At 40.7% G+C, this 14,403-nt stretch overlaps 1 protein-coding gene across 1 annotated transcript in view; it reads left to right on the top strand.

Annotated features, from left to right (window-relative positions):
* Window positions 1-14,403, top strand: part of LOC111673387 (PDZ domain-containing protein 4-like) — a 44,612-nt gene that overhangs the window by 13,406 nt on the left and 16,803 nt on the right. The window contains exons 2-7 of the mRNA XM_023431160.2: window positions 5,237-5,290; window positions 8,253-8,355; window positions 10,163-10,400; window positions 10,528-10,612; window positions 13,083-13,181; window positions 13,470-13,532. Coding sequence (XP_023286928.1) covers window positions 5,237-5,290; window positions 8,253-8,355; window positions 10,163-10,400; window positions 10,528-10,612; window positions 13,083-13,181; window positions 13,470-13,532 — 642 coding nt within the window. The remainder of the gene's footprint in view (window positions 1-5,236; window positions 5,291-8,252; window positions 8,356-10,162; window positions 10,401-10,527; window positions 10,613-13,082; window positions 13,182-13,469; window positions 13,533-14,403) is intronic.

Below are 14,403 nucleotides of genomic sequence, written 5' to 3'. Positions count from 1 at the left end.
GTGTGTGTGTGTGTGTGTGTGTGTGTGTGTGTGTTCAGGCACCACAGGGAGGGGATGGGTGAAAGAGATGAATGTCAGAGGAAAGTGTGTTGATGTGGAACAACTTCTGTGTGTGTGTGTGTGTGTGTGTGTGTGTGTGTGTTGATAGATGTGGTGGAAGTGTGTGTTGATGGAATCAGTAAATAGTTAATGAGCAGGGAGGAGAAGCTTGTGGAGGCCCCAGGAGGTGGAGATATCGATGGAGGCTCCAACGCACTGAACACATGGCAACAGCAATACAGGACAATAAAAATAATCACCATCAGCTCCATATGTTCATGTTCATGTGTGTCAGTGATGAGAGCAGTTTAAAGCTTTAAAGCATTACTGACAAACCCGACGGGGCTGAGAGCTGGAGGCACACCTTCTGTTTCAACTCGTCAATACTTTCATGTCCCTGTTGCCTGTTCACATGTCAGGTCTCATCCTGAGCAGGAATCGCAATTCAGGTGACGGTTACATCTGTCTATTGGTCCAGACTGAAATATCTCAACAACAAGTGGCTTAGTTGTCATTAATTTTTTTTTTTTTTTTCAACTGATGATGGCTTTAGATGAAACGTGAAGGGATCAGAAGCAATTTAAATTTATCCTCAGGTAAATCAATTTCTGAACTAGATTTCATGACAAATTTTATAGATATAGAATTTCTGACCTAATAGTGGCACTAGAGTAAAGGTCAAGAGGTCACCAAAGTCACCTGGGATTTAAGGATTTTATATTCATCTGCTTAATGAGCTGGTACTGTCCTCTTGTAAGAAAAACGAGCCCAAAGGTGCAGCAGGTTATTATGACACATAGTGACATTTTGTTGCTAGGCGACATCTAGTAGACGCAGTAATTATGACAGGAGCGAAGGGAAAAGTGCGGTGACGTGGCATAAAGAGCGATAAAGTCTGTGTCAGGAGGAGGTTGTGGTGGATGGATGGGTCAACAAAACACAGGACCATGACACATGACAGCGGAGTTCGATTCCCATGTGAAAGTAGCAGTTTATGTTGTTTCCATTATCCATGACCGTTTCACAAAGTTAACCACGTTGTTGTTATTGTAACCATGACAACAAATCGTAATCGTCTAATGTTGAGGTAGTACTTATTTTAACCCAAATCACAACCTTTCCTAAACCTAACCAAGCCATGACCGTTATTATAGTAACCGTAGGCCGATGTCGGTACAGTCCGTGTGTTTATTATGGTAACCAAGACAACCAAGGTCCAGTACCACCTGCTGCCATAGGGGCGCTATTTCAGGAGACTCTCCTATGGGTCTTATCAGAGGGTTGAAAAAAACAACCTGTATGGTTGTTCAGGTTTGAGGAGTGGTTGCATAAAAAAGACCATTTTTACTGGTTCATTAACATATTTAATTTTATTCACTTCTCTCTGAGACACTTAAGCTCCATGGATCAGAGCTCAGTCTGTGGAGCCTCTGAGGTGTGGAGCATAATGAAGGCAGGGAGTGATGACAGTGGTAAAACAATCAATACTCCTCCAGTAATGAAGGGTAATGAAGTCTCAGCTCAAGCTTCCATAATTTAAACTCAAAGCAAACTGTTCTTGGTAACACAACATTAGATGACACATAGCTAGGTGTGCTCTGTAGGAGCTGTTGAGAGCTTCAGGAGGGACAACCTGTTGACAATAATCAATAATCCATCCTCACTGGAATAAAACACAACAGGCTCCTGATTGAGATTTGTCCTGTTTAGCCAAACACAAAGCTCCATGAGGTGAGAGCCTAACACCAGCTCTGGTGTATGGGAGATATCAGCGTTATGACCAACAAAAGAGGACAGTCAGCTCGTCTCTCCTGCTCAGTTATTAATTTCACACTTCACTTAGCTGTGATTTCTGTCGGGGTAATGTGGCAGAGCCCAGTCGGGACGCTTATTGTTACTGTCCCCGCACAGACACACCAGTATAATGAGGCGGAGCAGCAGGGAGCTGGGGAACGCTGTAATTATCATGCAATGAAAAAAAAAAAATTAAAAATCACACAATCCACACAGCAGACAGACAAACACAATGACACTGGTGTAGTGAATATTCAAACCAGTGCCATCCATTACTCCATCTATCTGCCGGCCCATTATCTGCCCACAGATGCACAGTTACAACCACAGCCGCTAACAGAGTGAGCATCGAGGTTATTACCATCAATTAAAACTGAGACAGAGCTGGCTGTAAAACACAACATTATATGTAATTAAAAACAACATAAAGAATATAAATTCGACCCATTTCATTTACAGCTTTTATTGGTTATTTGCTGTAATGACCAAGCTTCCTGAATGTTGCTGTTTTACAGGAGTGCATCAGTGTTTTCTCTTTACTTTAATACTTTTCTTTCTTCACTTTTATTTATTCAGCAAAGACCCTTTAAATGTTTCCTTTATGCTATAAATAGTTAAACTTGTTATATGTTATTTACATTAAGATATGAACATATATTATATATATATATAACATATATATGTATATGTTGTTATTATAAACAGTAGGGTCTGAAAGTCTGTCACTGCCCCAGAATGAGAAGATAGACATGTTTAAAATGAGTGAGAAATTAATTAAAAAAACATGTATAAAGATATAGATTTTTTTATGTATGTTGTTTTAATAACCTTGCATATATAAATTAAATATATATCTGTAACAAATATGTTGGCAACAGCTTATACTGCCATCTACCATCTTCATATATCCAGAGGATGTATATATTTGATAATAATATATTACCTTATAAGTGACATATACAATATATGTGTCTATATCAAGAGTGATGTTATATATTATATTTCTGTAAGCAGTTAGGGGTTTCCCTCTGAAAAGCCTGGACCATCCTTCTCTCCCACAGACACACAAACACTCAACATTACACATTAGAGGAGGAAATTGTTGACAAAGGCCAAGATGATGCAACTATGACGTGTTACTGTTTGTATATTTTGATAACAAATCACGAGATACTCTGATCTGACCCTGCAAACATTCCCAGAAACAGCAAGGGGTGTTTTATTTTAAATGAAATTCAGCGACAGCTGATTTCTTTGACTTTTTGGTTCACAGTGCATTTCACCCGTGAGTGTCTGTATGTAGGGTGACAGGTTGGTGACATCAAAAACTGAAGTTCGGCCAACAAAAACATCTGACTGGCTCAGTCAATTCTCACCCAGAGAGAAAAGTCTCCGGAATCAAAACCAGACCAGCTGACAAACCAAAACATGAGGGCAGAAGTTCAGAGGAACCGGTGGAGCAGTTCTCCATAACTACAAACTGAAAAACAAATGTTGTACACACACGCACGCACACACCTGTACAGCTCTTTAATGGCAGATGAAACACACACGATCACTGACCACTTCACAACAGGCCTGACAGATAATTTTGGTTATTGAGTGGTTATTGACTGGCTCAGGCATTGTGTTCACTGACACACACACACACACACACACACACACACACACACACACACACACACACACACACACACACACACAGTCAACCTGCAGAGGCCATGTAATGCATAACAATCAGCTCTGAAACAAAGGCAGGGAGGAGGGGGGGTGTTCGACAGACTTGTGTGTTCATGTGCATCTATTCAACTATTCATGAGCTGGTGTGTGTGTATGCGTGTGTGTGTGTCTCTCACCTGGAAGTAGCAGGTTAGCATGTGTGCTCTGAGGCCTCCTGCATGTGTCTGCAGGCATTAGTTTGATGAGTGTGTGTCTGCAGACATTAACCTGAGGAGTGATGATTGCAGCCTGCTTGAAAACCTAATAACAAAGACACACAATATTTTTATCATGACAGTACAGACACACAGACACATGTTCAGCAGAAACACTGAACACTCTCATAAGTAATTACCTCCATGCTCATTTCCGAGCAGGTGTTTCTTCTCACACTGGCCCCAGAGTGACGCCGGCGCTCACTCTGTTCTGCTTACAGCTATATTACTTATGCTAATGTGTGTCGCTGGTGGCTCATTGTATGTAAGCTCGTTATGAGCCGTTGATTGAGGTGGGAGGGGCCTGGAGGGCCAGAGACTTCCCTGTGAATGTGCATCTGTTCTGCCTACAGTGTATGCCCTTGAGCAAAACACTCAGACATGCTCTTAATGTGCTCATTTGGTCACTGGTCACATGTAGCAAGAAGGAGTTCAAGAATCTTGGGAGTGGTGCAGCGTCAGCAGAAAAGTGGACATTGTACCATTGTTGTGGTGAAGAGGGGGCTGAGCCAGAAGGCAAAGCCCTTGATTTACCAGTCGATCTTTGTTTCAACGCTCACTGATGGTCATGAGTTCTGGGTAGTGACCAAAAGAATGAGACTGTCGAAATAAGGGGCTGAAATGAGTTTCCTCTGCACAGTCTTAGAGATAGGGGGAGGAGCTCTGACATCCAGAGGGGGCTCAGATTGAGTCGCTGCTCCTTCACGTTAAAAGGAAGCTGTTGAGGTGTTTTGGGCATCTGGTTCTGATGCCTCCTGTGCACCTTTCTTTGGAGGTTCTCTCCGGGAATGTCCAACTGGGAGGAGACCCCAGGGTAGAACCCACCCGCCCTGGTAACACCTCAGGAGGAGCTGGAAAGTGTTGCTGGAGAGAGGGACATCTGGAATACCCTGCCTAACCTGCTATCAGTGACCCGACCCGGATAAACATAAAATGGATGGATGGATGGATGGATGGATGGATGGATGGATGGATGGATGGATAGATGGATGGGTGGATGGATGGGTGGGTGGGTGGGGTCAGGGATGTTTTACACACATATCTAAAACAAATTGGGTTTCCAGCACGGTGACAGTGTCACGAAAAACTAGCGTCCTAGAAACGTGGTCCTGAAAGTCCTGAAACTGGTCTGCACACATGCTACTCATGAAAACTGCTGCCTGCTGCAGCTGGAAACACTGATACTGAAATCTGTTTTATATTTCATTGTGCCTTTAAATATTTTCCTGTATGTTTTTCTTTTAATGTAATTTTTTTATTTTTTCAATTTGATACATTTTTTTTAATTGTGTTCAGAATTTTGCCAATAAAGTACTGATGAAATAAAACCAAATATAAATATTTCTAAAGACACAATAAGTACTATACACTGACGTTATGAATGTGCTATAATAACCATGCTCCTCCTCTTGCTCTCCACACAACCTCAGTAACACCATCCATCTCTGTCTCCCTCTGTCTCTCATTAGCAGAAGGGCTGGAGTAACTCCCTGCGGCCGATGGACAGACATGGAAACATGAAGGTAGGACACACATGGAAGTCGTTCAGTGATCCTCCTGCATGACTGACTTCTCACCTCCTCCTCACTGACTCTCCTGTCCTACATCCCTCCATCCGCCTCCTATCAGTCATCTTTAATAAGGTCCCACTCCCGTAAAGCTGATGATAGATGGAGAATATTTCCTCCCACACTGTCGCCTGTTCGGCCTTTAATCACTGATTTATGTGAGGACGGTTTGATAAGTGTTCACAGTCGTTCGGAGCAACATCTAGATTCTCTTTCATATATTCACATCTACACGACTTTGCCTCCTGACCAAAGCGGATCCCACTTTATCTCACAGTGACACCTCAGTCAATGGAAAGACATCGTCTGTGTCCCGATTCAGATTCTGACACAGGTTTTTAGTGTCTGTGTGTTTACACTGGAAAATAAAGGACACTCGAGCATTCTTAGTGTGAATACAGACTTTTTTGATTGTGCTGGTGTGGATGGGGATGAAACAGGAAGTAGGAACGCCTCAAAACACACAAACACACAGTTTGATTGATGTGTGTCCACAGAACTAGTTTCATTTATAATAATTAATGATCCTGTGTTTTAACGTTGCCTGAGAACCAAAACAAATCCCCTTTGGGATGTTAATGAAGCTGATGTCTAAGTGACACTAGTTTATTCCACCAGGCTTGAATAAAGAAGTGATGGGTGTTTCTATGGCAACCATGTCTTTCCTTGGCTCTTCTCCTGGCAACAGAAGGAATTATTTTTATTGACAAATTTCCATATGAGCATATATAGTAAATTACACAAAAATCAATACCCCAAAACCCAACTAGAAAAACACGCATCTGCACTCACACATACACACCAGTGGAGAGTTCATCTAAAGTAGAATTTTACTTTCTTTTAATTTACTCCAAGTTAAAGTCTCATATTATTTTACATCATTCCAACGCTTAAATTTGACTTCTGTTTTATGTACTCTTTTATTTAATATATTTTCTAAATAATTACATTTTATTTACTTCTAAGTTAAAGTAAAACGAATCCATATGCTTGTTTGTGTTTGTTTACATGATCCTAACTGAGCTATGAGCTAGAATTACTCTCAGGTTTGTTCAGTAGTTACTGTTTGTTAAGATAAATGTCAGATTTTCATTTTTATTTTAGGGAATCCTTTTTGGGAGACCCTGACAGGTTCATGGATCTGGAAATGGAGGATTCTCTGTTTCATGTCATATTTAGCAGCTTCCAAACAAAACTGTTAGACCCTCAAAGCTGAGAGAAGATGATTTATCACCTCAAACCAGAGAAACCACAGGTGCTCTGAATTATGCAATACCTCGATTCATTATTAGTCAGCCTTCGACCTTGGATTCTTTTTTTTTTTTTTTTTTTAAGCAGTTTCACCTTTGGTTTTTTAATTGTATTCCTCAGATGCTTGATTTCTAAATTCTGCTCTGATTTATTAATCATCACCTTTATTCTTCACATGCATTATTCCTGATGCTTTCAGTCCTCATTTGTCAGTGCATTTGGCTGCAGCTAAAATATTACTCAAAGTTCGATTGGTGCTCATGTTACACTCATTAAAACACCCCTGACCTTACAATATAATTTTCAAGGGATGTTGTTTAATATTCTTTGCTCTGATCATGTATTGAAACTGTTGAGCAGATTTGTGTGGAATTTTCTGTGGATGCTCATGATCCACAGAGACACAATCCTAATGGTCTTGGACTTCCTCAAGGACAAAATTTCCACTTGTGCTCAAGAAACAGCAAAATTTGATGTGCAGATTACCAGTAAATTTACTGAACCACGCTCCCCAGATAATGAACTCTCACACTTTCTCTAGATCCATCTGCAGGTAAGAATCTCACCTCTGCTCACTAGAGACATCATAATGGGCACACCCTGGCTCCCGCAAGGGGAAAAGAGGCCCCCAAATGGCCCCATATATTGGCACATTTTGCAATGGCAACTATAAATCCCCTTAAACTTCCCATAAAGACACTGTGCAGTGCACTGCTGCAGCCCCATCTACCTTTTGCCTGCATATGAGGCATTTAGGGAACATCTATAAGTTGCAGTCTGCCAAGAGGGGGTGTTTCTGTGATGGACTTCTTTGCCTGGGAACCCCCAGAGTCTAGGATCACCACTGCCTCTGGCGCCATACTCAGCACAATTTTAACATTTTAACTCCTCTCCTGTGAAGGTCGAAGAGCAGCTAAATCATCAGTATGTGTTTGGTTTAGTTCAGTTTTAATTTAATTCTGTATCTGTTTTACTTTAAAACCTAAAGGCCACAGTGGGATTTTTTTTCTTACTTTATTTACTTACTCACTTACTTATTTACTTTGCCTGACTTTTGCATAACTTTTCATGACTCCCCCTGAGGCACAGAGAAACCAGTGTGATGGAATACAGACACTGGCTGTGACCTCAGCTGTTGCCGTTTCTGTGGTTATTACTGAGGATATGGCTACGGCCTCATGTGGACGACCTGTTGGGAGCACCAGCACATTTCCTGGTGGCCTGAGGTTGTTTTGATCTGCTGTGACAGTCAACTTGACTCATTTTAAGCCTCAGTTGGCTGTGTGCATTTGTCTGTGGACTGAGCACTTTGATACTTTGACAGTATTAATATAGAACCTAGACCTGCTTTATAATCAAAGAAGACATGGAAATCTACCTTTATACTATAGGGGCCCTTTAAGTTAAAAGGGAACTGATATCTCAGGGCCACAGTATGTTTGCTTCTGTGAGAGCTCAGTTTCTGTGGATCTGCAGGAATAAACAGAGCCCTGCAAGCTAAAGCTAAATTATTGTGAGCGAATGCAAAAGTAGTTGAGAAAAGAAAAATATCACAGCGTCCGTTGTATTTCTTCATATAAATCTTCCTATTATTCTTTACTCACTCTACCTGTATAGAAATGATAAATCTATAAGTAACATACTTTAAATCTCATCATCTCTTCAGGTCAGAGGACGGGGAGCCTCTCAGCTTCCACTAGACAGATCACAAAACTCCCAGGAGCCTTTGAACCAATCCGGCTCGGTCCGCAAGAGTCACAGGAGGAAAGGTAAACCACATTCCACCACCTGACAGATACATGCATGAACACATGTTTTATTTTTCAACTGCTCCTTTCATCTGCTTTCACTTAACACAGACGTCCCTGAAGTTCTGAGACGGGAATCCTCTTTTTTTCTTCTCATCTTTTAGTCTCATCTCTTCACATCTTTCTTCATTACATCTCCTCTAATCTTTTCATCTGATTTCTCCTCAGCTGAGTGTGCGCCCTCCATGTCACATTTTCTCATCTTTCATGTTTTTCCCTCATCCCACCTCCCGACTCTTCTGCTCATTTTTTCCCATCATCCTCTTACATACAAAATCATTTTGTGTTATCTCTTGGCTTTTACCATATTTTCTGATGTTACTGCAGCGTTTTATCATTTCTTCTTATCTGTTATGTCACCTATCTCCTTTCCTAACTCATATCTTTATCCATCATTTATTCAAGCAAACAGTTGCTGTGATAAAAATACACACATACACCATCTTCAGCTTTACAGCTTCTACCATCCAATGTGAGTTACTATGGTTTATTAGGTCTCAAATTATATCTTTTACATAATTGATTTCCTTAAATTCAGCTCTTCATGTATTTTTTCAAATAAATTAAGACTTAGTCCACATAATACTATAACCTAATAAGTGGAAAGTTTAGGCTATTTATTTAGTTAGATCCCCGTAGCCACTGTGTTGTAACATTGGCAACTCTTCCTGGGGTCCCCTTAAATTTATATAATACTTCAATGACAATAGATACATAAATACACATCCATATCATTCTTACTCCTGCTACTCCTGCTAAGTCACAAAAAAAAGATAAATAGATATAAATAAGTGGGATAAATCCTGTATCCACTAAAATAATGTCATCTGTCTGCGTAAAATGATTTGTGGGGTTTTAGTTATGATAATATTCCTGATAAAGCCCACTAGAAAGTAGTGCAACCTGCTTTTTACTCTTAACCTCTCAACTCGATATGGGCAGTGAAGAGCAATTGTGCCGATTTATTCTTTGCTACCTGCAATCTGTTCTTCTTTTCTGTGAAAGAAATTCTCACCAACTATTTGCCATATAATTTTGCAGACTATTCTCACCCACCTCCGGGTGAATTGCAGCAGCTGTTAAAAAGCCAGTATAGATTAGTTATCAGGTCACATACATCATTTGCTTGATACTTTGGTTTATGACCAAACATCAGAACTAATGACAATCCCATCAGCCTCAGCTGTGTTTCAGGTTATTTTACGTCCATGCTAATTTGCAAAGGTTAGCATGTTGACATGCTAACCTTTGATAGTTCACTTTTTAAACATTATACTGATGTTAACAGCAAGAGATGACATATTTTTGTGGGCCAACCTGGATGTTAACTTCACCCTGGTTCCCTCAACAAAAAGCCAGTCGCATTTTTACAATTTTATTTTGGATTGTTGCAGAAAATAAACTCTGTGTACTGAAACGTCTTGTTCAGCAGGACGATCTTCACTAATGAACACCACTTTTAGGATGTTTGAAGCCTAAATACACCAGAAGTAAAAAGCTAATGTTATGCTAAAAACCATCTACACCACGGTCACATGACTTCAACATCACCACCACTAAAGTTCAACTTGTGGCTTGATTTAGCCCTCACCTCTTCTACACAAGCGTTTCATCTTCCAGTTAGTAACAGTTTGTAAGAGCGTGAGTATAAACACAACAAGGCTGTATATATGTAGATCTGTTTCTATAAATCACTGGCTTTGCCCTTTAACGTCTGGATTCAGCTCGGTTCTGCCTCTTGTTAATCTTCACACCCTCCACCCCTCAGGGACATTAGTTTGCAGCAGCAATGGGACTGGCAGCACCTCCATCTCCTCTGTTGCCATGGTTGCCATCCCCGACTGCATCGACAATGCCACGCAGACGGACATCAGCTTCCAGAACATCATGACACTCGGGAGGAGCAGAGGCCATCACCACCACCACCAAGGCGGCTCCTCCCCTCCGCCTCCTCCCCCTTCTCCTCCCCTCCCTCACCTCATGGGACCGTACGGGATCAATGAGTTGTACGTCCTCACCTGCTGTTTTGGAATCAATTCTCTTTGCTGTGTTTAGAAAAAAAATGACTCCAGATATGAAAAATCAATAATGTTGGATATGACAGTCATTGATTTTTCTTTCTCCTCCCTCCAGCTGTGTATTTGAGTACAATGACCCCAATGACTACTTTGACGTCTCGAATCATGAGGTGGACAGGCAGGATGACCTGGAGTACGAGGTGAGAACTCTCCTGCTGTATTACCATGAACCAAATGTCAACATAAAATGAAAAATATCAGGCAATTTTTCATTCAGTGAGATAATTCTCAACCTTTTTTTCAAGTACTGCCCTCACTGTATTGAGCTTGAATGCTTCATCATACTTAAGTCTGAATTATAAACAAAGCAGAACAGCCAACTGCTCTTCACTTGCTATAAGAGAATAAACTTGTTCAGAGAGGAGAAGCTCCTTTTTAACTGTAAACCATAGACTGTAAATCAAGATGGACGTAGCCTCTGTGACGTCACCCACAGGTTTCTGAAGAACGGTTTTGAAGCTCAGAGTGAGCTGCTCCACCATTGCCATCTTGGAAGTGCCTGACTCCACAGTCTTAACTCCTGGCTAACCCAAAAATGGGCAAAGAGGTGTGATATGTATGAAGCTGGGACGTCGGTGCATGCCAGTTTGTGGCAAGCATACACTCACCCACCTGTCACTCAAAGAGGCCACGCCTTCAATTATGCATAACTTTAAGTCTTCATAAAATGTTAACAGGTGAATTATATAAAAAAAATCATTAACAAGGAAATTAGCTATTGAGACCAAATCTGTTTTCTGTACCAGGTCGTCAACATGTTTCTGTTGTAAAGTTGGACATTTCAACATGGGAGTCTATGGGGATTGACTCACTTTTGGAGCCAGACTCTAGTCGTCATTAAGGGAACTTCAGCACATCAACCAACCAATAATTAAAATCTGTTTGCATGTTGCACTTCTGGCCACACCTCAGTCAGTGACATCAGTGACATAACTGTTTGGGGCGTGGCCTGAACAGAGAGAGCAGTCTGAAAGTTATCTCTGTAATTCGAGGGTGATTTTGAATATTTCTGGAACAACAACAGGTTTTTACTCTGAGACAGAAAGAAGAAGAAGACAGTTTGGCTTTAAGGCCTTTTAACTTCTTTAGTTTAGGGTCCAGTGCCTTGCTTAAGGGCAACTTAGTTGCGAAGGAAGGTGAGAAGGAAAGAAGTGAGGAGGATGGCGGTAGGGGCTGAATGGAGGATGAGAGTGAAAAAGAAAGGAAAAAAGAAAGGAAGGGAAGGATAGAGGTAAGAGGCAAAGAGTGGGATTTAGGAGGATGAGTGAGGAAGGAAAGAAGGGAACAACAGCATGAGAACATAAATAATTGAATATAGACATTAAGGAAGATGGAGAAAGTAAATGGAAGGAGGATAAGAGGAGAAAGGGAAGGAAACAGTGAGCAAGGAATCCATGAAATGAGACCTGGAGGACGGAAAGGGACCAGTGGAGAAAAGGTTAATAAAGACACAGTATTTTTGTTTATGCTGCAAAATGATCCACAGTCCACAGAAATGTTACTGAAACAAATTGATCTCTACAAGCTGTCGTGTTTGTCGAGAACATCAGGATGAGTGATAGACTGGGTTTAAGTTCAGTTTATAAATGTCTAATGGACGACTGTTTTTAGCTGAATGGCCCTTTTTCTTTTTTCGCTCTGTTAGTTCGCTGCTTTTTCCTGAGACAAACGGCAGTTTGGTCATTAAAGAAGTCAGCAAAGTGGAAACGCTCGTGCCCTCTCTGACTTCCTGTTCCTCCTCTACATGGTCATTCTTCCATCGTCTCTTTCTCTCCCTCTTTCATTTTCCTCACACTCCATCATTATATCCCCATAAATTACTTCCTTTTTCTGTCTTGAGTTTCATCCTTCATCTCCTCCCTAAATCACTTCCTCTTTGCTCTATGAGTTGTTGTTCAATGGTCGAAACTGAGGGTATACATTGGTCTTTGATGGGGTGGTCTATGGTTTCTGATCTAATAAGCTTATAACTTTTGATGGTCAGAGCTAGACTTTGGTCTGAGCTCATCTTTGGGAGATGCCAAAAAAAGCACTAGGTACCAGGTACTAGCCACAACTTGGAACCAATAAAGGCGAGTGGAGTCGAGTTGAGCCGGTTCCATCCAATGGAAAAGGCTGTAAGATGATCTTTAATGGTGTCAGCTGGTCTCTGATAGCATAATATGTTTTTTTATGATTTTATGATGGATTTCGTGATAAAAACTAGTCTCAGCTTGTCTTTGAGAGGGATGTATCTTGCTGGTAAAGGTTTTTAAAAGGCTACAGCAGCTTGATCTACCTTTAACCAAATGTCAGCATTAAACAGCACCTGCCTTTGTTCAGATTAAAGGCCCAGCCACAGCAATGTTTAAAAGTTTGCTGCAAAATAATTCACTCCAGTGGAATCCCTCTTGTCAGTGGATTTGCTCGGGGGCAGAATGTACATCCGTGTAAATCTTCTGTCAGCCTCAACTTTCATGAAGTCTGACAATGGCAACATCCCTGACGACCAAGAGCAAAACTGGTTTGACAGGGCTGACCTTTGAGAGAACAGAGAGCCAGAGAAAACTAAAGAGCAGCGCTGCCCACCATAAACCAATCAGTGATTCTTTCCTTCCTCTCTTCTTCCAGGAGGTAGAGCTGTACAAGTCCAGCCAGCAGGAGAAGTTGGGTCTGACGGTCTGTTACAGGACGGACGAGGAGGAGGATCTGGGGATCTATGTTGGAGAGGTGACGAGAGGAAGCATTGCTCTACTCTTCATCCCTATTACTCCTTCATTCAGATATTTTCTTATCTATTCACTTATTTATTGCATCCATCCATTCATCACTTTATTACTTCGTCCTTTAAATCATTCATCCAACCAATTACTCACAATTTCTTTCCATTCATTCAGCCAATTTATACTGACCTACTATGCACTTATTATGCATTCATCTGTTCCTTAATTCATGAAGTCATTTATTTATCCTTACATCCCTCCTTTAATTCCTCTCTCTCTCTCCATCTGACTTCAGGTCAATCCAAACAGCATCGCAGCCAAGAATGGACGCATCAGGGAGGGAGACCGAATATTGCAGGTACACAAACAAAGACAATTTAAACAGTAAAAGCCCTGCATTCGAAATCTTACTTAATTCAAAGTACAGGCGTATTATCAGAAAAAAAGTTGCAGGTAAATTCCCTGTAACTGACATATTACATATGTATGACATTATTACATCATTGATACTCATATCAGTGCTGTAGAAGCATTTTACTGTTGTAGCTGCTCGAAGTGGAGCTAGTTTTAACCAGATACAGTTAACTACAAACTCGACTTCACCTCAAACCATTAAAAAAAAAAAAAGTCCACTTTGAGCAAACTATCTGCTAAGAAAGAAAGTAGGATGTGGTTGTTTTGTTTTTTTCCCCCAATCAAACTTCTGTTTCAAAAGGTCAAACTAAAACTTTTACACTTATCTACTACACTTATCATAGTTCTTTTTTATAGTGTGTTCATTAAAGTGGAGAAATGTTGAGTAAGATTTATAGATATTACAAGATGTACAACATGACAAAAACAAACTAAACCAAACAGATATGTTGACCCAAGTCCAATTTGAAGCACCAGAGAAATATTGTGAGAAATAACAAATAACTCTTTTGATTATACCCAGCCACTCCGTGATTATCCCCAGGACAAACATAGTTTTTCTATGTGACCACAGTGAATTTAATCAAATGATGAAAAATTCTCCGTATTCATTAATATTGAATGTTGACCTTCAGGTTCATGAACATACAAACTTGTCCTCTGACAGATTGACTGGTGCCATGGGGGTTAAAAATAGATTCAAATCAAACTATGTAAATTTATACCTGAAATCCCTGGGGCAGTCATGACCAATCAGAGAGAGCTGTCAGCAGCCCAGTTACTGCTGTCCTAAAAATAGACTGAGAGAGATGGAG

The sequence above is a fragment of the Seriola lalandi genome, unplaced genomic scaffold, assembly GCF_002814215.2.
Source record: "Seriola lalandi dorsalis isolate HSWRI2012SDOR001 ecotype SW California unplaced genomic scaffold, Sedor1 jcf7180002054917, whole genome shotgun sequence".
Classification (NCBI taxonomy): domain Eukaryota; kingdom Metazoa; phylum Chordata; class Actinopteri; order Carangiformes; family Carangidae; genus Seriola; species Seriola lalandi.
Note: the sequence above shows the minus strand (reverse complement) of the source record. Positions and strands in the feature narration are given on the sequence as shown.